The sequence below is a fragment of the Cynocephalus volans genome, chromosome 3 (genome assembly GCF_027409185.1).
Source record: "Cynocephalus volans isolate mCynVol1 chromosome 3, mCynVol1.pri, whole genome shotgun sequence".
Taxonomy (NCBI): domain Eukaryota; kingdom Metazoa; phylum Chordata; class Mammalia; order Dermoptera; family Cynocephalidae; genus Cynocephalus; species Cynocephalus volans.
This window is the reverse complement of record NC_084462.1, coordinates 120039552-120065583: the sequence shown is the minus strand read 5'-3', so window position 1 is coordinate 120065583 and position 26032 is coordinate 120039552. Positions and strand designations below refer to the sequence as shown.

The 26032-nt window shown below is 36.5% G+C and overlaps 2 protein-coding genes across 14 annotated transcripts in view; one reads left to right on the top strand and one right to left on the bottom strand.

The window, feature by feature from the left end:
• Positions 1 to 21435, top strand: part of RALGAPA1 (Ral GTPase activating protein catalytic subunit alpha 1) — a 236104-nt gene extending 214669 nt beyond the window's left edge. For 8 of the 13 annotated variants that reach the window (XR_010022974.1, XR_010022970.1, XR_010022972.1 and 5 more), the window contains 4 exons: positions 11556 to 11680; positions 12242 to 12272; positions 18439 to 18503; positions 20104 to 20185. Coding sequence is in view for 4 of the 13 variants with exons in the window: in XM_063091099.1 (XP_062947169.1) it covers positions 11556 to 11680; positions 12634 to 12636; positions 20104 to 20252 (277 nt within the window). In the remaining 9 variants the exon portion in view is untranslated. Of the gene's footprint in view, positions 1 to 11555; positions 11681 to 12241; positions 12273 to 12633; positions 12637 to 18438; positions 18504 to 18657; positions 18676 to 20103 lie in introns of those variants that run through there. The other 5 variants (XM_063091099.1, XM_063091098.1, XR_010022967.1 and 2 more) reach the window with 4 other exon arrangements.
• Positions 21436 to 23511: 2076 nt separating this feature from the next.
• INSM2 (INSM transcriptional repressor 2) lies at positions 23512 to 25185 on the bottom strand. Its single transcript, XM_063088480.1, has one exon. It carries the CDS (start codon positions 25183 to 25185, stop codon positions 23512 to 23514), a length of 1674 nt encoding a protein of 557 aa, XP_062944550.1.
• Positions 25186 to 26032: the final 847 nt, after the last annotated feature.

Sequence of the window (26032 nt, the reverse complement as noted above, 5' to 3'; positions counted from 1 at the left end):
GATGATTTCAGTACATGGCCAACTTCTGTTTCTACTAACATTGTTTTAATTCTAGAGATATTTTAAATTTTTATCCTCTACCAAAGGCTTAATTCACTAATGACAAACTTAAGTATTAAGTATTAGCAAAATCGCTAAGGAATTCCGATAATTCATTTATTTGCCAAATATGTATTGACTACCTTCCGTATGGGGGCACTGTGAAAGAAAAGCTAGGGATAGAAAGACAGAGTCACTGTTTTCAAGGAGCTTACAGTCTGTTGCAGGAGAAAAAGAGCCCTATGAATTCATGGATGAAATACACACTGATGAGAGTACAGCAGTGGTGATATATACAAAGCTGTATGGAAGGGTGATTGATTGTAAGCAGGAGAGGATAGTGGGGTGGGGGGAAATTAGGAATGGCTTTTCCGAAGAAGTATGTTCTGCTAATTGCTTCAAAAACACATGGGACTTTACCAGGCAGACAAGGTCAGGGAAGAGTTTTTCAGGGGTAGTAAATGGGTATGGAGGCATAGAATTGTGATGTGGTCAAGAAATACAGGGAGTTTGGCACTATTGTGTGATCTAAGGTAACGGGAAGAGTGGTGGCAGGTGAAGATCAAGAAGTAGGTCAAAACCAGATAATGTAGTCAAGCAGAAAGAAAGAAAACAAATGTAAACTTAGTTTTCTAATGTTACTGGTAATAATATGGCAGCCAGCTAGCATCTAAGGTGGCAATTCCTTCTGCTTTTGTATGCTTTTTACCTGTTGAGTAGCAGAACAATTTACAGTTTGAATTTATTATTTTTCATTTTCTAGTGAAGGCTTTCTAGTATAAGTTTGCTTATTGATTATTTTCATAAAGTCTTTATTTTTTATCATAAATAGTTGAGCAATAATTGCCGGGCAAGTGACAGTAATAGCCAGTGTTATTTTTCTTAATGATACTGAGAAGGTCTCCCTATGTTTGATAGTACTTATACATACTTCTTATCTTTAAAAGAGCATGAGATTTTTATATTTCTTATGATAGACTCATGATAGATGCTTCATTCTTGTGTAACAATCCTTTGTACTTTTCTTATAGAATACTTCTATACCATTTTGCTTTTATACATTATTATACTTTTACATTTTATTGATAAATGAAGTATTTATCTTATTCTTTATAGTACATTGGCTTTATGGCAAAAAATAGCAAAGGAAAAGAAAGCACTACCACTCTCTTATCTGTTTTGTCAAATCTAGTGTGACAGTATGGTTCACGTATGCCAATCTAGACAATTGGGTGCTATCACAGTGCACCAGAAGGAAGACACAGAACACAGAACTCCATCAGGGCATCGGCAAACTATTCCCTAAAAACAACCAAACTTTGAAGTTGCTTTACTTCTGTCATTATTAATTTTTCACATGTGCTAGAGCAGGGATTTTTCCGCCCCCCCCCCCCCCCCCCCCCGTATCAAAACCCTATTTGTTGCTGTTAGTGATGAGGGTGTACTCACATTATTATTCCCCATGACTACTACATAATGTGCAAGTTTTATTCTAGTCTTTGTTTAATTATGAAAACAACTGTAGATTCTAATGCTATTTGGGAATTTCATAGAGCAAAGATTAAAGGATGTAAAACTGAAGTTAGTCTTTAAACTTATTTGACATAGGAATTTAAATGCTTTTAATCCATTCTTTTCATTTACTAAACATAAGGGCTTTTGATATTGAATTTTCAATAACTTAGTAATGGAGTTAAAATTAAACTATGGGCCACAAATCTCCCCATTTTCTTCTGCTTTTCCTCCCAAACACTAGAATACAGCCTATTTAAATCTTAACTTTTGCTTGCCAAACCACTGTTACCGTCCATCTGTTCATGCCAATTGTAAAGAAGGTTCAGTTTTTAGCAAAGCTTTGCATTTCACATAAGGTATGTGAAGTGAAATTTCACAAGGGACATGATGGATCCTGATTCTTAGTGATAAACCTTTGGGGCCATCAGGGTTGGCATATGGTCCAGTATGATATGAAGGCTTGGGTTGCCTGGCTTCACTTCTTTGGCGTGAAGCTGATAAAACCTGGCTCTTGAGTATTATTTCACTGGACACCAATCATGGGCAGCAGGAACTGCCCATTTAACTCTCTGTGGGAAGGAAGCCCAGAGAGCATTTACAATGGTACCATTGTCAAGTTGCAAACTGCTCTGAACAGCTTGACAGCACTAGGGAGGAGGGGAAGGGGTTGCTTTACTAATTGCTGCTCAGAAAAGAGAAGGAGCAAAAATAGGTGTTGTAGAACTGATGTTTCTACATTTACTTACTCTATTGATAGGAGGGTTTACTTTTATTTAGCACATAGCTACAATCAAAAAGAAAGCAAATGAATATATTTAAGTAACTACTTGTAGTAATTCCTTGTTAACATGCCATTATCTATTTTCAGCCCACCAGATTATAACACAGCAAAAGTCAGTTTGCTTTATGATTTTTTTATGTTTAGATGAAAATAATGCATTTTTTATCTTCATAAAAATTTTAAATGAGGAAATTGGATTAAAGCCACCACAGTTCACAGATCAGATAAGGTTATAAATTTGGTTTAATTTCCTTTATACTTTGCTTCTTAGAATTCCCAAATAGCATCTGAATACGTATAAGCTATATCAGTACAGAAATGTACATTAGCTTTCTGCATAATAGTTGCAAGTGCTACAGTAATTCACTAAAGGTAAATTACCCAGCACATCGTTAGGGTTAAATACCAAATTTATCATTTAAATGAGTAACTCACTCTTTTAATTCTGTTTAGTTTGGATATCTTTCAAAATGTGAGGGTGGTTTCCTTTTCTATGAAATATTGTATGCCACAGTATATTTCTATAGATGATTCTCTTTTTTCCAGCTGAAATTAGGTAGACTATATTGCAATATTTTAATTTATGCAACATGCCCTCAAATAGAGTTAGGGGGAGAGATATTTTAAGAAAACTTAAAATCTGTAAATTTTTCTTAAATGGGATGATCTTGCTAAGTTTGGGGAAAATCAGTGCATATTTTGTAAAATTAGTAAATCTGTAAAATTTACTGGTATTCCATCTCCTTGTCTCCCCCTATGTGATTTTAGTAAATGGGCACCAGTGCGGTATTTCAAAAACAGTAATTCATTGAATGCCCATTTTTCATTTTACTGCAGAATAGATTATATTTAAGTCAAGATTAATGGGTAGATTTTGATGTTGAAGTCCAGTGTCTAAGCCTATCATTCCCTGGGGGCATATAGTGCATTAGTTTAAGCCAATATACTGCTTATCATAGATTCTATGACACTGTCTTAAATGACAGTTTGCTGTACTTTGTTACTACTTACTATGATAATAAAATCACTTTTTTGTGTGTTCCTGATAATTATAGTATTTAAACAAAATCTTAATTAAATTAGTGCACATTTAGGTAGAGATAACACTTAAGTAATTGCACATTGTAAAATTTCACTTATTTGGTTGGTTTTTTTTCTTTTTGCAATCTTCTAACAGGGTCCAAGTTTAGTATTTGGTTCAAACACATACATTCATTTCCTCAGCTTTAATGTACTGAAATTTTTATTCCCAAAAGGAAACTATACAAAGTGATTATGTTTCTAGTATCCTCCTAATATTTTTTAAACTCTTACTCTACTACTAGTGATTTTGAAGCAGTTCACCACTGATGATGAAAGTCTCATTATTACTAAATTAATGATGATAATTTTCAAGTACATCTTATCAAGAATGAGTACAAAATTTTAATTTTATTAAGCTTAAAATCCAGATAATTTACTTTTTCTTTTAGATGTTTTGCTTCATATAACTTTCATGAAAGTAGAATAGATTTGATAATCAGGTTAGTACTTTTTGGAAACCACCAGTGATTATTAGATTATTAAATCAAGAAGGATTTTTAGGTAGATTTAAGTTTTTAAGCCCATTTATTTAAAGTTAATCTTTTTAAATGTGTTTACATGAACTATGGTAGAATTGGGCTTATCAACTTTTTACTTAATGTTTTCACTTAGTAATTGATTTGTGAGCAATTATGTAAGGTCCAAATTTTATTCAACTCCAGCTTTCAATAATAGGGCTATCCTCACACTGCCTTAGCACCTGTTATGGATTTTGAGTCATCTGGCAGCCCATGGGACGCAGATAAAGAAGTACCAGGTGTCCTGCCTGTCTCCTAATTGAGACGCAGTGAAAACAATATAGACTTGGCAATATGGTTAAAAGGATGGATTAAAGCCCAGCTTTGTCTGCTCTGACAAATCACAGCTTTTCCTTCATGGTGTAGATAGTATCAACTACTAAAGAATTTCATTAAGCCTTCGCAAAAATAGACAATAGTTTGTCATAACCTGTTGCAGGCTTTCAGAAGAATTTCTGTTGACATGGTATAAGTAAACAATATTAATACAAAGATTCATGCTATTTGTTTAGGGGAATTTATTTTTACTGCATATGAACAAGACTGCATGTTTCTTGAAGAAATTTAGCTACAGTAGGAAAGAAATGGAGTATCCTTCCCCCTGCCAGATCTTTATTTACCAGATCTTGCTTTATAAGGTAAGCAGTATAGTTTACTTTCATCTTATAAATGAACAGTACCTAATAGTCCATGGAATACGTAGTTACCCTGTGTATTTCAGGGAAATACAAGTGTGCTACTTTACTACTGATAACCATGAGATCCTTGAGAGGTACTTGCAAAATATATCTGCCCGTATCCTATATCTCAATAAAATTCTTATTTTTCTTTATTTTTTCAAGACTGTGTATAATGATATTACCTCAGAATGTTTAAAGATATTTCAAGGCCTTTTAAAACTAAAATGTCTGGTGTGATTTGTTTTCTCATTTTTCTCATGCAAGGATTTATACTATAGTAATTAAAGGATAGTAAATTATAGTATTTTACTAGACTGTTATATAAACAAACATCTTTCAAAAATTGCCAGCTTAGAATTTAAGTTAATATTCATTACGTTGGCCATCTTTGAGATAACTAAAATACCTAATATATGTTTGTTTTTTTCTCCACACAACACCCAGATCATTGAGATTGGATGTAGAAAGAGCACTGGACTATTAAAGACCAAAGTTCTAGTCCCAACTCTGCCTATCAGTAGCTTTGTTTTTTCAAGCAAATCTCTTATTTGTACTCTCTATCGAGGGGGCTTATTGCTAAATAAACATTTTGCTGGTTTTGCTAAATTTCCTGAAAGTAATTTTGGCGGATGTATTCTTCTCTAGCTCAAACTGTCCTAAATAATCCCAGTAAATGATGCCGTGTCTTGGGATAATCCCTCTCAGAGTGGCCTTTTTAAAACCTAAACATTTTTAAAATTTCAAATATTATTTTTGAACGGTATTATTACCTCTATTCTTATGATATATAGAGCTGTTTTGGAAATCTGCCTAAAATGGTTTGAAAATATCCTTCATTTGATTTTATCTATAGAGATTTTCTCAGAGTCATCTCTTTTCTCCCTTCTCTCATAGATGGCCACTTAAACAGTTAGAATTAGTTTAACTAAATTCATTGTCTCATCTCATTGTAGAATTTATGAAAATTAAAAAAAATTTTTTTTTTAAATTGTCACAACCAATGAGGGAAAATGTTTATTTCAATGTTAAGCTATCATGATTTGTAATTACTTTCAACATTTATTGAACTTTTTCATGAGGCAGTTATTATAGTATAAATATTTAAAGAAGTAATTACCAATTTTTTTCTCAATACATTTCATATTTCTACATTGTGCTTTATTCACTTTCTTTTGTTCTGCAGAGGGTCTGCAAGATCAAAGGGCGGGGTAGAGTCAAACTCTATCACAAGTAAGATTCAAACTCTAAATCCAATCCTAGGAAGGTTTCAACTCTATTTGCTCCAAAGAGGTTTGCCTCTAAGGAGCCAAATTGGAATTAGGGGAAAGAAGCTGTCAGCATAACAGGCATCTTCTAATTTACTATCAAACCAACTTTATTCATTCTTCTATAATTTGTAGAGTCATTGAGTGCTACTGGGCCCTGTTTTAGGTGCTAAAGATATGAAGATAAAAGGATATGGTCTCTGCCTCCATGACATTAGTCTGCCCACTAGTCTATAACCACAAATTAGACCATTAAAATTTAAATAACATAAATAGATTTGCTGGATTGCTAATTCTAAAGTGAAGTAGTAACACTGAAAGACCACCAAAATCTGCCTTCGAGAATCAGGGACAGAAACTTTTACTGGGAGAACAAACATGAGGAAAGATACTCTCTAGATATGGGGAGGCTGATTTGTGGAAATTACCAAGGTCCAAGATGTGAAAACCCTCACTATAGCTACCAATCAGCTTACAAACTGTGAATATTGAACAGTTGGCTGTAATCTGCTCAATTTAAGTAGTACTTAAGTTATACCTACTTAAATTACAACTCAAGATACAACTTACTTATGTAGTACTCTCCAAAAAAATTTTTAAGTCAATAGGCAAAATTTCTAAGTAATTTTTACTATTGTAACTCTCCCTCTTCCTATAATTACTGTTGGAATCTTCTATATAGAGAAGAGAGATAAAATTCGGAAGTGCTAAAACCACAAGTAAGCCAATATGTGTGAGTATAGGCAAGTGTTTACTAAATTAAAAATTTCAGAGTGGGCCATTGAGCACAGATATAAACAGTTATACTTGCCTTTACTTAAAAAAAAAGCCAATAGTTTTTTCTTGTTTAGGAAATAAAACATTAAAACTGAATCAAAAGGCCGAGCCCGTGGTGCACTCGGGAGAGTACGGCACTGGGAGCGCAGCGATGCTCCCGCCGCGGGTTCGGATCCTATATAGGAATGGCCGGTGCACTCACTGGCTGAGTGCCGGTCACGAAAAAGACAAAAAAAAAAAAAAAAAACCTGAATCTAAGAGGAAAATAATTAAGCCATGATATAAATCTTTGCTAGCTGCCTACTATTGTAATTTTCATAATTCCTTTTTGTGAAAATTATACTTTATTCATTCTTGTGTACAACATGTATATACACATACATACACACACATATTTCCATTTCAGACTAGTCATAAATTACATTTGAGCTGAACATTTATAGAACCTACTGGTTGTGCCATGGAATCAGTCATTACAAAACTGAAAGCTTTCCCTTTCTGACATTAAAAGTACTTCAAAATTACCAGATTAAGAAAATTATTGTGGGGAGTGAAAGGTTGCTTCGTTAAAACCAAATCTAGGGCCGGCCCGTGGCTCACTTGGGAGAGTGTGGTGCTGATAACACCAAGGCCACGGGTTCGGATCCTATATAGGGATGGCCGGTTTGCTCACTGGTTGAGCATGGTGCTGACAACACCCAGTCAAGGGTTAAGATCCCCTTACCGGTCATCTTTTAAAAAAAAAAAAAAAAATCTACTTTTTGTCTATTCTCCCATATGTTAGTAAAATTGAAATATTTGATACTACTTGATCTTCTGCAGTATTTTTCTTCATATTGTGTTTTTCCCCCCCAGAGAAATCAATTTCCTCAAATCAGAATAAGTCAAAAGTCCCTCTGTACGTAGCACAAACAAGAAATACTATCAGTATTATCAAAGAGTTCTTAGACATAAATACAGGTATATTTCTTAAACTGACATTGAAACCTGCTGTTACAAAGATGTAAGCCAAAGGTCAAAATAAACTATTTTCAGCACAGATGTAGGGACACTTTTGCATTACTCTGTATGTATATCCTTTATCTTTAACACTCCCATGAAGTAGATAGGAGCAGGTAGTGGCATCCCCATTTAATATACAGATAAACTGTGGCACAGAGAATTCAAGCATATCTTTTTAGACCAGGCCGAACTGAACCTCAGTTTCCTAACAGCTGGTCCTGAAGTTTAAAATCAAATTAGTTACTTAAAATGTATAAGAATGCTAACTAAATATTAATGAAGTGCACATTAAATTTAAACTGTTTCTTTATGTTATAGAAAATGTTTAGTTCCCTTTATTATTTTTTCAACAGTAATATATTCCTTCTCCCTTTTCTGCTTTTGCAGAAAGTAAAAGGAAGGAGGATTAGTGGATAATTATATTGCTGTGATTGCAGCACCTGTGTGTTATTTCTTTTGATTGGCTAGTTCTGAAGTATTAAAGATTCCTACCAGCTAAAAGTCCACCTCATCAAACAGTTTTTATTAGCTAATTTTGGCTTGAGTTATTTTAAATTTACAACAAACACCTTTTTAATTCTTAGACCTATACTTTAAATTTTTTGTTGGTTTACCTTCACTTTTTTATCATCTTACCCATTTTCAGTTTTTTAATCTCAATGCCAGTGGCATCACACACTCACAGTAGGAATATAGCTTGAGTTGTCCTGTTGTTGCTAACCTTTGAGTTTGTGTATGCTACTCAATGTATAGGTACTAATAACTTCCCTGGAGAGCTGCCTTTTAAGGAATAAGTGTCTAACCTATTATAAGGAGATATAGGAATTAACTGCTTTGGGTTATGGTTACAATTACAGATGCTAACAGCACTGTTTGGAACTTTATCATCTCATTCACAAATAGCACCTTGTTGTAGACTCAGGTCTATGGTTTAAGTACTTTGAGTTTGTCATATCTCCTTAATATATGTTTTCTACAGCAAAAAAAAGGAAAAGATGTAAGTACTATAGATTGGGTCGGTTTGTTTTGATATTTGTTTGGCTATGTCAAACTTGGAAAATTATAAAGAATATTAGCTTTTAGAAAGTGAGTTACCTTAGACTATATTTACCAAGCTAACAATGTTTTCTGAAGATAACCCCCCAAAAAGGAAACTTCAGACATTAGCCTGCCCTAGTATGTAATGAGCACTGCAGTTTTTCATCTCAATTCACCGAGTAAGGATTGTTTTCCTTTACTCTGTCACCTATACTTGAACTTTTCGAAAATCATTTTAGAAAGCGTTGTTTTCAGTTATGAAGACTTATTGTAATTTTATTAAATACGTCATATGTTTTTATATAAAATGAATATATCTGGATAATTTTAGTTTTGTGCAGCTGAGTATTAGGGTTTCTTCAGAGTTTTATAAGTCTCCTTTTGTGTACCAAAGTAGAATTACCCTCCAAAATGTGTTTTATCTAGATAATCATTTTCTTATTTTGATAAATTTACCACATTGGAAATATCCTTCCTGCTTTAGAAATATTAACATTTGCTTTCTTTCTGCCTAATTTTTGTATAAACTCTAAATATAATAAGATAAAGTAAAATATTTCATTTATAGGTCCTCTGAAAGTAGAGCATTTTAAAAGCAGGTAGGTGTCTCCACCCTACTTTTCATGAAGTGTTTTACCCATTCAAGCAGACTTTTAAAAACAGCTTGTTTTGATAGCAGACTGTTCTCCTGTGGGCCTTCAGCCTTTGCTTCCTGGCAGCACCTTTGGTGCGAAAAGAGAGTGATCAATTGGGAGACTATCAGTGCCAGCATGCATAGAGTGATAAGTTAACACACCACTGGGAATTTCTAGGGCCCACCAAGATACTTCACTTCTAATGTGCTAACAAGCTCATTTTTCTACCTCTTGCCTCTTCAGTTATTTTTTTTCTCAGAAGAGCTTAGAAGTTGAGTGCATCAGGCATAATGAAAAGCTCTGTAGGAGGGAGAAGCAATAACCCCATTTTTCCCTTTTCAGCCAAATAGAAAATTAGTTTCTGGTAATACACAAAGGCCAGTATTTTTTGTACAAGGGGCACTGCTGTGAATCAAAGGACTCTATTAACTGCAGAAAATTCGGCAGCTGTGAATCTCCCCCAATGAAAAAAGTACTTTCCAACAAGTTGTGAGATATGTGGTATTATTTAGATTGAACCATCAGTTTCATCCTCTTCCGTTTATAACCATACACCCTCTTTAAAAGTGTACTATATTTTCTGTTAAGACTCAAAAATGTCTATATTATCCTTCCATAAAAATTCTTACTGCTGATTATTTTAATATAACATCCTGTCCTGTTGCCACCCATTTCAGAAGTAAATTTCTTTTGAAGTTCAACCCCATTGTACAGAATTGAAAATAATGGATTGCAAGGAACTAGAAGTCAGCAATATTTGATGCATAAAATAAATTGTAATACAAGAAGAGAGTACACAAGCCATTTAGAGGGCCAAAAATATCACAAAGTCAAGTGCGTAATGAATACAGCCTTACCTTTAACTCATGCTTTTTTCTCCTCTTAATCAATAAACTTTTGTGAATGTAGCTAGCCATGGTATCTCCCGTTGAATTATTGTAAATTATCTTCCTCTCAATTATTTTTCTTGGTCTTGGTTGTAGACTTGGTCTGCAAATTCTAGACATGTAGAACTATAATAATTTAACTGCAACTTTTTAAAAAGAATACGGAATTTTGAGGGGAAAATATTAAAACAGGTTTTGGGGGGGGAACAGTAAAAAATGAAGAGACAATAGGCAAATTTATATTATTATTTAAATGTCTTATTAAAACCTATCAACATAGCACACTGAGTACAGCAGAAAAACTTTTAAAAGTTGGAGAAGAAAGGTTAACTGATTTCTCAGTTCAGGAACTATACGACATGAAGTCAGCATGTGAGTTTTTCCTGATAATTGTATGTTGCTGCCTGCTGCTCCACATTTTGACAGCCATTTCCATAGTTGCTTTCGTGAACAACAGAAATATTCTCTCTCTTTCTCGCCCTCTCTGTGCTAACAGCACAATCAGGCCTGCTGAAACAGGAAGCCTGGAGTGGGTTGTTCAAAAGCAACAACACTTCAAGGTACTGGTTGCTTGTCAATAATATCAGAGAAGAAAATGTGGTGAAAGGGAAGTACAGTATTTTTCTGTCAGTGTCAGTGCCCTGTAGATGCTTTGTTAGACAGTATTTAGGAGTCCTGTGGCCTTTTTGCAAATATTCCTGCTTGTTTCAGTGTTATAATTGACTAGGTATTTTTTCCTGACATACAGATTCAGCTATGTATTTATTTTAACTGCATGGAGTTATTCGAGGATTACAGCAACAGTAGTCTTCCGTTCAAAATGAGAACAATTGTTGAGAAAATGCAGTGAATTTAGAAAAATAAGAAGATATGCAGGAATTTTTCACAATAAATCTTTACAGATGAAAAATACAGAATTTTGAATGTAGTATTTTAAGCATTATAAAATTTATTCCATGGCTTTTGCAAGTCAGTCTGCAGATGGAAGCTGATTAACAAGATAAGATGAGGCTAGGCTGACCTGGTAGCAGTTGAATCCTTTCTCAAGTAAACTGTTAACTTCCTTTCTTCCAACAGTTTACTATTATTATAATTATTTTCTAATAAATGCCTTCCTGTTAAGCTGTCATTTATAGTGGGATTGTGAAGAGTAAACATTAAAAACTATATATTTATGCTTTAAAAAGCCATACTTTTAATGATATGCAAGAATAACTAGTGAATAATTATATTTATTAAGAAGTAATGGCTTGGCAATTATAGTCCTTTTTGATGAGATTTGTTCTTTTCCAATGTAAGCTGCATGTAAGTTCATCCTTAACTGAAGGAAATCAGCTATGAGGAGAGAGCACGGTACCTGCAAACAATTGTCCAGCACCATTTAGAACCAACAACATTTGAAGATTTTGCAGCACAGGTTTTTTCTCCAGCTCCCTACCATCATTTACCATCTGATGCCGGTAAGATTAAAAGCAAGGATTAGTTACTTGTTACTGGAACTAGAAATGCAATACCCTTTTGTTCCAAAACTTGCTTGAATAAAGTTCTAATCATTGAAATATAAATATTTTTCATCACTATTTAATATTCAATTTGGCCTGTAAATTTGGTTTATACTCTCTTTTACCTAAATGCAGTTCCTTAAAAAGTCGATAATCTTCATAAAAGTGCATGCCACGTTTTATTTGAGCTAATAGTCAGTAACTCTTGGGATCATTACTGAAGTATCTACAAAAGAAAAGACAAGAGGAGCATGCACTCTTAACTTTAGAGGATCAAATTTTATTGTCAATGTTGCCTCATTTCTAATTTGCAAATGAAAGCTAAAATAACTGGTCTAGATTTAGAAGTATTTAATATAGTAAATTATGTTATAATAAAGACTGTAAGAGGGTACTGCATTTTTACAATTAACTAATTTTGAAGAAATCAGTAAGAAAATAAATGACTCGTGGCCTTCCTATTCGGTAATATCTTGTGCTCCTTATGATTGTTTCATTTATTTTATTTTCCCTCTTTAGATCATTAAATATCAGTTCTGTTTATCTGAAGGTAAGACAAAGTGTCAACCAAAACACCCTCTCCTCTTCTTCCATTTCCTTTTTTCAAAATTAGCAAGCTCTAAGCTTGTAACTCAAACAGTAAGCAAACTTAACACTGCCCTGGTTAATACTAAACATTTCAGAAATTGTCACTGAATTTTTTCCAGAATTATACTAACCCAGGTCTGCATGAAACACTAACATGGTTTGGGAATAAAAGTAACTAATAATAGAACCCCTTGGTTGAAATTAGTTACACCTTGTTATATTGACCTTTTTTTGTTTCTCAGCATGAAAAAGTAGTACTATTGAACTGAAGTAATGTGTCCTTGTATTTTGTAACGTGTTGCATTGTTATTTTAACTCATCAGTTGGTTATTGTGTGCCTTGCACTGTACTAGGCACCTGAAATACAAAGATGACTATTGTAATGTGTTCAAGGGAAGCAGGAAAAGAGAACATAATATACTTGAAGTTCATCATAATAAACCTTCAAATTCTCTTTATGTTAAATAAGTTTTCTTCATATTAAATAAGTTTAAAAGGCACAGCACTCCTTTTGTAGCCTAATTTACTTGAAAAAATTACTGTAATTCTCAATTGAGGTTTAGTTAATGAAATTAAATTGCTATCATCATTCCTGTCATCATTAAATTGCCATTAGAAAAATAATTTTACCAAAAAATTTAGATCTCTTTTGAAAGAGAAATAAGAAGTCTAAGATTCACTTCAGTGAATTGATACTATCTATAATTATTCACTTTGGCATTAAGAAAGATGGTAAAAGAAAGATTAAAAGTAATGAATAAACAGCAAAGTGAAAACTAATTAAGTATACCTGGCAATTTTATTGTTTAATAATAGAGAATATCTGATAAAATATTAGACTATATTAAAATAGATATAAATAACACTTTCTTGTATCACATAGTCAGGCTATAAATTTAACAACTGAAAAATATTGATAATACTTTTTCTCTTAAATTTATAAAGGCTGTCCAATTTTCATGTTGTAGTTGTTTACCAACTGAAGTTTTTCGTATTTGTTATCTTAATGTTCTTCTCATATTTTGCGAATTGTCCTGCACATTTAAAAAGGTATATAAATATGGGAAGTAAGTAGCATTCTCACTTTCTGAGACATTAAATGAAGGATGTTATACCAGCCATGTCAAGACTCTGTTGGCTTCATTTTTAATATATCTTACTAATTAATTCTACAAGTTGTTTGAAATAACACTTAATTTTCAAAAGAGTGTTTTTACCTGTAAGTAACTTGTGCCAGTATTACTGAATACATTTGTATATAAGTTTTTTGTAGATTTTAATAGTTATGATAGATAAATTTTTTTCAGGGTGAAACTCAGTTCAACACAATAAAATACAAATGAAATATTTATTCATACAGTAGAAAAAAACATGACATTATCTGAAGAATAATTAGGGTTTTTCCCCAGTTATCTCACATCTTGATTTTCCTGTCAAAAACTGCCCCATACATACAGAACTCCCTTTAAAGTTATAAGTCAAATAGAGAGAGAGAAAACATGAAATCTACATAATAGAAATTTGGACCTGACTTCTGGTTGCAAAAGACTTAATAGTGTGAAGTTTTTTAGGTTCATTTTAATTTTTTTAACATATGGTAAAATTTATTTACTACATTGAGGAAAAAGATTCATAATTACAATTGAGAATCAACTTTAGATATCCTGTGCATACCTTGTGTATATAAAATAATACTACTGAATACTAATGCAATAATTTGAAATTAATTTTTAAAGAAATAGCAGTATGGTGATTATAGTCTTTCTAATAACCATATAACATAATTGTATTCAGTGAAATAGTACAGAAAAATACTATTTATTTAAGTTTACTTAATTTATTTCAGGATTATCTAAAACCCACTTCCTGGTTAACAGTAATGACTGTTAAAACTGTGATGACATTTAAATCCAAAAAAGGATTTTTCTATATAACTTTCAGTATTATTTAAATAGATATAAAAGATTTTGGTGTATCACTGTTGATCCATAAATTTCATAACAGTATTTTCTCAAAATGTACTGTCTGTGGCAGTAGACAGATACTTAAGGGAAATTACTTTTATCCCTAAGGTCATTGAGGGAAATATCGTGATGTCACACTTTGTTGATCTTCCATAACTGCATTAAAATATTATTAGATTTTTCTTGTCCTTTATTTAAAAAAAATTACAGGAAAAAAATCCATTTATCTTTGTCAGGCCATGTGTGTGGAAAATATCAAAAGTTTTACAGTGACTTCCTTTTTTAACTTTTTTAATATTTACCAACACCTCTCTTCTAACTGTAAACTTTAAAATGAAATTATTCCTCTTCTTGGCCATTACAGTAGTGTTTCAAAATGTACATATTTTGGGCCGAGCCCGTGGCGCACTCGGGAGAGTGCGGCGCTGGGAGCGTGGCGACACTCCTGCGGCGGGTTCGGATCCTATATAGGAGTGGCCGGTGCACTCACTGGCTGAGTGCCCGTCACGAAAAAGACAAAAAAAAAAAAAAAAGTACATATTTTTCCCTAATGTTACATTGTCTTTTCACCATTGTCTCTTTTTTTTTTGTAATAAAAGAAATTTTATAGTGCCAGCAAGAAATAGGATTCTGTTTTGCTGAAAGTATACAGTAAATATTAATTGGTTTGTTTTTCTCAGTTTCAACATTAAAAATACATCCATAATAAAAAAAATTTTTTAATTAAATCAATAAATTTTGTTGGAAGAAAAATACACCCATAATTTTTTTCAGTAGTCTTTTTGACTCTTAGCTAGAAATATTTCTGAATGCCTGTTGTGCAGTATGTCTAGAATTATCTCTAATACTCTGTTATTTTAATTGAGCTAGTAGATACCTTTCTTTGGGTTGATTGTTTTCTACAAATTAAGTTAGAGATTTTAGTTCTTTAACACTTAAAGGGCTGATTAACATTTGACTCTCTCTCCCTCCATATATATATATATATACACACACACACACACACACGTACGTGTATCTATACATAGGTGCCACTTTTTATGATTACCTTTAGAAAACTTACAGGTTCCTATTTGGAAGAATATTATAAAAATTAATAAGATTTAAGTAGAATTTCTTTGCCACTGATATCAGAGATAATCTACATGGAGTGATTATGAAGACCTAGAGTAGCATCTAATCTACCTCCATTCTAACCTCAGTTTTGCTATTAATTCACAAAATCTGTATTGCCATATGTAGATGGGAAAGGACTTTTGAGAGTCATATCTATCTTTGAATCTTTCAGTGGGGTGGATCAATAAAATTTAGCCATTGCTTTAGGTAACCTTTTTTAGCTCAGTGTCCTTTAAAAGTTATTTTCAACTTTCCTCTCCTTCCCAGGCTTTGAAATGATCCAGAAGAAAATACTTTAGCCCCTCAGAAAATAGTTATTTTATAAATATCCTAAATATTATCTGTAAGTGCCAATAGGAAAATCAGTTTTCTTCAATATGTAACATAAGCTTTAAATTGCTTATTTGTTAAAAACAGATTCCTAGTCATACTTATTTATCACTAGGTTAGCCTGAAATTATAGGCAGCTGAATATATTCTGTTCAGTACTTAGAGTTTGGTATTTGGCTTATATGTTACTGACCAAGAGACAAATAATATTTATCTTAAATAACAACCATTAACCTTTTGTGACATTAACTATGAGGCTCAGTTTCCACATGGAACATTCATTCAGATGTGAAATCTTGATAATGAAAATAATAAAATAATAATTGAGCAATTACTGAGTGCCAGGCACTGTGCTAAATACTATACATACATTTTCTCATTTAATCTCTTGTAGCAGATTTATGAAACTTAAAAAAAATTTTTTTTTTATCCAGAGTCACCTGGTACTTGGTAAAGCCAGTATTCCACCCTAGACCTGTCTGACTTCAGATCCATGATCTTAGCTATTATAATTACTCATTTTGTCTAAGTATTTTCATCCCCATCTTGCTGTTGATAGAAAAGAGAAAGAGATATTGCCCAATAACCTATCATATTTTACAAATTAAAAAGTGTTAAAAATTTTTATTTTGAGGGCTCTACTTTTCCCACCTGTTGAAAAATGTTATAGCTTTAAGATTGCCAGGGGAGAAGTATGGGCCTTGGAATCAGACTGATCTGGATTTAAATCCTAGTTGTGCCATTTATTATCCACATAAACTCAAATTAATCCATCCTACACCCAGTTTTCTCATTCATAAGAAGGAGGTAAAGTATGACAAGCCTAGCCTGATTTGTTCTAAGTCTGCAGTAATAGTATTGAATATCTTAAATGAAGATTATTTATCTGCCTGTGTGTCTGTGCTATTTTATTTTAAATTGTGTTATTATTTCCTTTATTACATTCAGTACTGTATTCATGATAATCACTTATCACCTCCTTTAACAATTTTAAAGCAGATTATTTGGATAATCTGTAACCTTTAAGGTTATATTTTATAGGACTATCAACATGAGAGGATAAATTTTTTGATTTCCCCAAAACTAAACTTGATGGTATATTGTGCTCTGTATTTTTGGATGATTATATTTTGTAGGTGGTCATTTTCTTTAAAAATATTTTTAATTTCCATCCCTTTCTAATTTTCATCTGTTCTGATTCAAAATCTATTAACTTTTACTCTTCTCTGTTTAGAAGCTTTACTATGCAGCTATGCTTATTGTGCACCTACTATATTTCAGGAACTTTGCATATGTAGTCCTTACTCCCACAACAACCTTGCAGAAAAATTAGTATTGTCTTTATTTTGCAAATAAAATGCCTCAAGTCAGTTTGCCCAAGATCAAACAGCTAGTGTGGTGACAGAGTTGGCATTTAATCTAGGACTATCTAAAACCCATGTCCATGTTCTTTCTAACATATCACATTGTCTCTTAGTTCAGTATTAATTGAAATTGCTTTTAAAGTTACAATATTTTTAAAGGCTATATTTACCCAATAACTTTAGCAGTTTTAAACTGACTATCCCTGTCATCAAACAGTACAAACAAAACCACAATAACAATTGAGTTCCCTTTTATAATCTGTATAGATCCCCAAAGTCATATTCACATGTCATTTGTAATAAGTTTATTGTAATCAGTGTGCAATATATGTCAATTTATTTTACCATCAAGATGTAGACACAGTCTATGTGAGCACTGTGAGATTGTTAGTAACAGGTACAACATATACAAAAATAGGAGCCCATAGATACTTTTTCACCTTTGTCTTTGAAGATATAGTCGAAATAATTAAATAAATCAGTATTCTTTATGACTTAGGCAGTATAAATCAATAGGCAGAATAGGATGTGAAACGAATTGTATGTATCATTGTATTTTTTATGTCTAAAATTGAAGTTTATCTACTGTAAATTATTTGTAGAGTTTGGGTATATTGGGTATATCCCACAGATATCCAACTTGAGGAAATACTGATAACTATACACCATATTCACCAAAAAGCCTGATTTGACTCTCAGTTGACTGAAGGGAGGATTTCACTTTGAAGCATAGGAGACATGAAGGAATTGCTGTTTTTGAGGAAAATGTTCTCTGAGTTTGGCATACTCTAAAGCACTGTTCTCCAATAAAACTTTCTGTGATGTTGGGAATGTTCTACATCTGCATTGTCCAATATAGTAGCCACTAATCACATGTGGCTGTTGAACACTTGAAATGTGTCTAGTTTACCAAGAAACTGCATATTTATTTAATTTTAACTTATCGATTTTAATTAAATGTGGCTATGGCTACCATACTGGACAGTGCAGCTCTAGAGATTTTATGACTGAATGGTTAGGAAACATGTCACCACTGCAGTGAACACTTTAAAAGGTGTATGTTTATATAATCTCTGATAGACTTTTTTCTTCTTTTCTTTTTTCCTATTTGAACTTGTTTTGTTAGTTGGTAAGTATAACATTCGAATTTACAAAGCATTGTCCATTGTGAAACATCATCACCCTAACTCATTGCATGCCCAATTATATTTCATAATAGAATTCTGATTACTCTCTTCTCTGCTCCTTGGTTGACACCTATAAAATTCTGCACTGTGTCTCTCATATCTGTTGTCTATCTTCTCTTTTGTTTTCTCACTCTGCTCGCTACTCCATTTCTTCATTCACAACAAAGAAAGAAATGCAGTGATAGTTCTCTTCCTCCCAAAACCTCCGCTAGAAAACATTGGCCATCTCAAGGTAAACAGCCATGGAAAAGCCTCTCATGGTGGCCGGGAATAATATGCATTATCAGAAAAGCATGAGCTACTGCTCTTCAACAACTTTCTGCCGTCTACCTGCAATGCTTCCCTAAAAAGGGCCATGGATTCATATTCTACTATTGATTTTCTAGTATGGATCCACTATGAACCAATTCAGATCTTTAGGAAGAATAAAGGTGAATAGAAATATATTTTCTTCTCTGTGTATTTTGAAGACGAATCTCATTTCAGTTAGAAAGGAAAGAATGTTCAAGTTACTTAGAGGAGGCCAATTGACCTGGATTATGAATGACAGATATTTTTCCTTGACAATGTATATTTGTTCTTAAGTATATTTATGTAAGTATAGTAACATTTGGCCTTAAAATCTGCACTCCTTATTGAACATTTTGGGTTTTTTCCTTATAAATATTTATAACAAACTTAAGCACAAATGTTTCATTATATGGAAATGCTAGCATAATTATTTCAAAGTTTGAAGTATCAGTGAGGTAGGCCTGCAACCTGTATGGTATTTTTGCTTGTTTGTGACATACATAAAGAAAATTTCCATGTACTTAAGACCCAGAAAATCTGGATTAAAATACCTTAAAATATATAGAATTTTTTAATTTTATTAATCTGTTTGCAGATTTTCTTTTCTTTTCTTTTTTTTTTTTTTTTGAAGGGCTTTTATTTTTAATGTAATATTTTGTTCTTTTGTTCAGAAAATATTTGAGAGCCTACAATATGAAAGGTTCCGTAGTATTGCAGTTTATTACAGAATCGTAATTCATAGAAATAAAGTACAGAGGTGAAGAATTACTTTATAAATGACACACAGAATTCTCCAATTTAATTTTATTTTGCTTCTTTCCTAAAATTTTATATTTACTAATTCTACTGATTACCTACTTGCTATGACTGAACAGTATACATTTTCTGGGGTCAGTTAGTGTTTTTTGACTGACTTTCAGATGAGAATTGTTGCACCCTGCCCCCCCGTCCCCCACCCCCAGGAATTTATCCTGCTTCATCTTAAACCCATATTTAAATACCTAGCATGTATAATGGTCTCATAGTGCTGAGTTCCTTTTTGAATCCTTGGTTCCACAACTGGAGCTGTTTGGTGCTGTTTTGTTTTGTTTTGTTTTGTTTTGTTTTGTTTTGTTTTGTTTTGTTTTGTTTTTTGTTTTGTTTTGTTTTGATAGAAAGGCCCTTTTTTTGGTTGTACCCTGAACCTTTGAGATATAAATTGGTCCTTCTCAACTGCTTCTTGAGTCCTTGCCCATCTCTGCATGCTAATGGTGCTTTGGATCCCTGTTCTTTCTGGCCCAAAGATTTTGCTTTCCATTGCTTTCTCCAGGGTTCTGGTTCTGGAGATGATAATTGGTGCTTTCTTGCTGATATGATGACATGAGTCACCAGATCACCTGGTGTTAAATACATTAGTAGACTCTTGTAATAAGCAAGTTTGGGGCTTGCTTTTTTCCTCTAAAGACCTCATTAAGGGTTGGGATACTTGCTACTGATTACTAGCAAAAAGGTTTTTCTTATGGGATGAATGTACTAATTATTGCTTTTCCTGTTTCCTGCAGGCTCCTATGCAGAGGTTCTACCCAGCGAAACTCCCACAGCAACGCAGGTAGATGGGGCTGACCTGGCCTCTCCAATGTCTCCTCGAACTAGCAAAAGCCGCATGTCCATGAAGCTGCGTCGTTCTTCTGGCTCAGCCAATAAATCCTAAGGAGACAAGCAGCCCAACGGTGATCAGAAATAGCTACCTTAGCACTAACATAGTGTTAATTAACCCTTTTAGGCCTTCATATCTGCCGTCACGTGCATGTTCCTTCCTGTACATTTGTTTGAGAAGACACTGGATTTAGATAATTTGTAACTTAATATTTTAGATTTGGGTTATTTATTCAGTTTGTTTTTTCCCCCCAACACTCCAAGCTGCCATATTTTGAGAGGGTAGAATTTTATTCTACACCCTTTACCTTCCTAGATAATTATGTCTGAGTAGTTTTACCTTTAATTTCATGATTAACTTTGAGCCAAAAGATAATTGGACAAATAGTATCATTATTTTATTTATTGTGCCCATTGTAACTTTATGGCTCAATAAATATATAATTTTTTTTTAAATGTAAAATTTTAAATTTAAGCATTTGTAAAGTTATAGCAAAAGTTGCAAATCTGTTAAATACATAGGACATGTACAGATTATTTATGTTATGAAAATAAAACACTCAAAATAAATGGTCTTCTAGCATCTCAAATTCCTACTGAAATAATTTTAGCACTAACTTTTCTTCCCAAAGCAATGTCTGATTTCTTGGCTGTGCAGATGATGCCATGACATGTCCACAACTAGAAAAATCACTGTGCTGAACTATAATTTATGTTTAGTTTCCAAATATTTTTCTAATGTTTTGCTTTTTAGGTGGTATCACTGTTAAATACCATTTTTGTTTTGAGATTGTTTATTATCAGCTGCTAGATCTTGGTGTATCTATGTTCTTTCTTAAGTACTGAAAAAAAAATAATGGGGAGAGAAAAGCAAAAAACTTTTCTGATATAAATATGTTGCTCAAATTATGTGTATTATTAAAAAAGAAAAGGGAAAATGACCTAGGACTTAAATTTAATACTGTTACTACTGAACTTGCAGGTGTAGGTTGGTATACATTCCACCCTCCAGAAGTATTTTCCTATAGTAGATAAGCTGCTCACATTTTGTTTTGAATGGGCATCTTCTAAGGAAATGTAGCATGACATTGGTATTAACTGCATGTGTAAATATATCATACTGGCAAACCATAAAATATAAATTATGTATCATTCATGTGGTATCTACAAATTTGTAACAGTAAAAAAAAAAAATGACATGGTATTTAATAATACAATAAAATATTCTTATCACTTCCTGTCCTGAGTGTTGATTTCTGTATTTCATATATCTTCATACTTAATAAGTAGAGTTAAATATTAAGTATGAGTTATTTTAGCTAATCATGAAAAATGAATTCAAATTCTTCTCAGGATATACTGCAACTTATTTCTCAAAGATTCTACCACAGTCTTTAAAAACATGGGAAATTTTATACCTTCATAAAGGCTGGCCAGAAACTTCACTGAATGCACTTGGTTAAAGCATTGATTTATCTGAGAGTCATGTTTCTTTGATTTCGTAAATTTCACTTTGTTTTATAATATACTTCTAGGAATAAAACTTCCTACCAACAAGTTTTTATAAAACAATCTTTCAGAGTCCCTGTGCACTTTATTTTTGTTTCCTTATAAATAAAAACGTGAATTCCTATGAAAACTATGTGGAAGATAAACAAATGGATAAAGAGTCCCTGGGAAGAAGATTAAACAATGTAGACAGTTTCCCATAACCAAGGTGAAGAATTACAAGAAAATCAGAGTAACTGCTTACATGTTGCTAAAGTGCTTTCATTTTTAAAAAGTGAACATCTAATGGTTTGATATGTAACAAAATGAAGATACCAACTTGAGATAGCTAAATTAGCGCCATTAATATAATTATCTTCATCTTCAGTTAGTGCTATTCACTACCTTTTTAAAAAAATATGTTTTCTGTTCACAGTTTTTGAGGATAAGTCTTCTTAGATTTAAAGAATAGTACATATTCTTTGCCTTTTGGAGCTCAGTTTGTGAAGCCATACTTCACAGGAAAATTTCCCATTGCGTTTCTGCACCATTCATTTGCAAAATATAATATCTCCTGTCTTTGTATTCTGTCTAAAGTGATCACTAAGATTCTAAAGCAGGATACTGGCATTGGAGAGGTAAGAAATGTGGCTTTGAGAATAGGCTGTGTTCAATGGGATTCTTAAGACAAACAGAGAACACAACAAAGCACGGTCTATGTACATTTATTTGGTGGTAAGCATCTTACAAGTACGGGCTATCTGTCAAGCAATGCCCAACCAGTGTCCCAAACTCTGGCTATTAGGGCATAGGTACAGAAGGTACACTGAATATGGTTTACAAAAAAATTCAAAACAAGTTGCTGCTGAAAAGAAAATACTGAATATTGAATGAATTGCTATTGAGTTCCATAGTGATTATAGATATTAACATCTTCCTTAAGCTTAAGTTTTATATATAATACACAATATGAGATTTACAACAGAAGCATTAAATAATTTGGGTGAAACCTTACTAAAAGTCAAACTTCAGGAAACGAGTTCTATATTTCCAAAAAGCTATTTGAAGAAAGGTTTAAAGTAGCTCTTCCTGAATACTACACAAAAAAAAGCTAAAGGTGAGAATTTTGGGTGCATCTCAACTCCTTCCAATAAAGTAGTACCCTCCCCACCTCCAAACACTGAAGAATGGACTAGTACATATAATTGAGAAAAGGAAAGGTTACAGGGGAGATTCCCAAACCCCCCCCAAAAAGCAGCAAACAAACATCCTCTTACATTTCCTGCCCACGTACACAGTTCTTGAATCTTTTTTCCCCCTGTAAGTTTGGCACCAATCACAAAACTTAATTCACAGAATATACAATGCAGGATACCTATTTGACCCTATTGAGACAGAAACTACATAGGCCGCCTTTGATGGCAAGAGAAAAACTGGTGACTACCACTTTTGGTAGCAGGAAACCTTTGTAGACTTTGAGACATGCACTCATTCACTGTGACTTTTCATAGGAATTAGCAATCATATAGGATTCGTTAGGGTCTCCAGAATTTTGAGAGGGAAAATATCTATTTTAGTGAGGAAAGTAAGAAGTATTTAAAGCTGGCAGTCTTTGACCGAGAATGTTTACACCAGATACATACCTGCTCTAGAGGGATTTTACATTTCACTGTCCCTCTTCTCTGGCGGAACATTGACTACTAGGAGAGTTTTAGGAGAGAAGACAGGGACGGTAGAAAATAAACGCAAATTGAAGAAAACCCCACAAATTCCCGTGGTCTGTTTCCTCCAAGGCCAACTGGGAAGTCTTTCTGGTCTCTCGGCCCTCAGCAGCCGGGCCTCAGAGGCATCTGCAGCAGCAATACTTGCCGACTTTCTGAGGGGTGGCACTTATTGATGTGCCGGGTCAGCCCTGGGGAGCTAAAAAAAGTGGATGGGCAGTGCTTGCACGAGAAAATTTGCTGAGCACTCCCTTCAGGTGCCCCGCCTGGGCCCGGCGCTTCGAGAGGAGCCCCCGTCAGAGCGGGCAGGAGCAGCTCCTCGCGGACAGCATGCCACAGCCGGTGCTTCTCCCTGATATCTGCGGACGGGAAGTGCGCCCCGCACAACGGGCAAGCGAAGGCGAGTGGGGCGCTACGTTCTGGGGCTAGCGCACGGGCCGAGCCCGCCTCATGAGTGACCAGGTGCTTGCGTAGATAAGCTTGGCGACGGAACTTTTTGTGGCAGTATGGACACACAAAGATCTCGGAACCCCCGCCACCACTGGCACTGCCCGGCCCAAGCACCTGGCGCCCCAACACCCCGTCTGTGAAGGGGGCCTGTGGCAGCGGTGGCTCGGGATGCATCAGCACCTGGAGGCCCTGGCGCGGGGCGCTGTCCTGGTGCTGATCCGGCCCGGAGCTGTCCCTAGCCTGCTGGTACTGATCCACAGTCCGCTCTACCCGGCTGTTCTCCTTCCCTTCCGCCAAGAAAGATGCAATGGCCCCCGAGTCCGGGGAGGACGAAGACGACGAGGGAGTCGGCTTCCCGTCGGTGGAGGAGACTGTGGTGGCGTTTGTCGCTGCGGGACGAGGCTTGTGCCAGCGGCGATGTGAGGCGAGGTTCGCAGGACAGCTGAAGACCTTGTCGCACTCGGGGCAGCGGTACTCGACGCGCACTATGCGGGAGCAGCGGTGTTGGGCCAGCGAGAAGGGGTCTGCGTACTGCTCCTTGCACAGCTGGCAGATGAACTCCCCCAGCGGAGTGCGGCTGCCCCCCAGGCCCCGGGACGGCGCTCCGGGCTCCTCCTCCTTGATCTTCAGGCCCAGGACAGGGGATGTGGTCACCTCATCGGCGAAGCTCAACTTCCTCATGGCCTTTGGCTTCTTGATTCCCGCAGCCGCAGGTCCAGACGCACAGCCCGGAGGTACCTTGGCGCGGCGCTCGCCGCCGGCGACCTTCTTCAGGCCGTGCAGGGTGGCCGAGAGGGGCGCGGGGTCTGGCTGGAGCGCGGGCTCTGGGAATGGTGCCCGGAGCGGCAGCAGGAACTGCTCCCCTGAGGTCGGTGCGGCTGCTGGAGCCACCGCGCAGGAGAATGCAGCCACGGCGGCGGCACCCCCGGGGAAGGACTCGGCAGAAGCGGGCGAGCTGAGGCAGCGCTCCAGGAACGCCCGACGCAGCTCCGCGCCAGCCGGCTTCGCGGGGCTGGGCCCGGTCCCGGGACCCTCCCTGCCATCTGCCCTCCACTCCGCGCCTTCCCGCCCGCGCATCCCCGGGCTCACCCCAGCCGCCCGGCAGGGCGACTCCGACAGTTCCCGGGCAGCCTCCGCTGTTAGCCCCTTTCCGGGCTCCTGGGTGAGGGGCGCCGCCCGCTCCGCACCTGGCAGGGAGGCGCTGGGAACCTCCTCGGGGAAGGGCTGCGCCACCTGGGGCCCCGGCAGAGGGAAGACCCGTTCGGTTAAGCGCACTCGGTAGGAGCCGCCTGTCCGTTTAGTTCGCTTCACCAGGAAGCCCCTCGGCATGGTGGAGTCGGGAACGCTCAGGGGCAGGAGGAGTGCGGGCGCCCCGTGGGCTGACAGAGGGCGAGCACTGGAGCTACACGAGCTTCGCCGCGGCGGTCATGCCGAGGCTGTCTTTATAGCTGAGACGCCGGCCGGGGCCCCGCCCGGCCGCCTCCGGGTTGATCCGGCCAATCAGGAGTGGGAGCGGGCGCCGGGGGCGGGGTTTTCTCCTGGCGGGGCTCGCGGGAGTAGACGAAGCTGGCTGTGGCGCACGCCCCCGCCCCGCCTGGGCGCGCCTCGGAGCAGCCTCAGCCGCGGGCTGAGGGGCGGCCGGGGGCCGCCTCTCCCTGCCGCCGCCTGAGCAAAGATGCAAGAAGGTAAGGCCCGGAGTTCGAGGGAGCTCAGCACTCACCGCCTCAGCCGCCTCCAGGGACCGTGCTGCTGGGGAGCCGGGCGGAGAGGCCACTTCACGACCCCTCCGCGCGGATTGGGCCCGGCTGCCTCCAGGAGTGGGGGTCTGACTGAAAAGCCCTGCGAAAGAGCGGAGGGGAAGAGGTGGTGGGCAGCAGGTGCCCGGGAGACCACTGGTGGGTGTCCGCCGGGGAACGGGTTAACGTCCTTTGCCGTTATAGAGCTGATGAGAACCTGCGACCGACCGGCAGGGCGGCTAAAATCCACCGCCCTGTGCCTACACTTGACGGCGGGAGCACGTCTGCCATCCAGTATCGATCGAGACGGCGCGCGTCTGTGATACTATGAGAATTCATCTGGGAAGAAGGGCTCTCAGCGCGGGAGATCGTGCGTGCTGGCGAGCCTCTGGAGCTCAGAACGCCAGTACGTTTCTCGGCCCTGGTCCTCCGGGCTTATG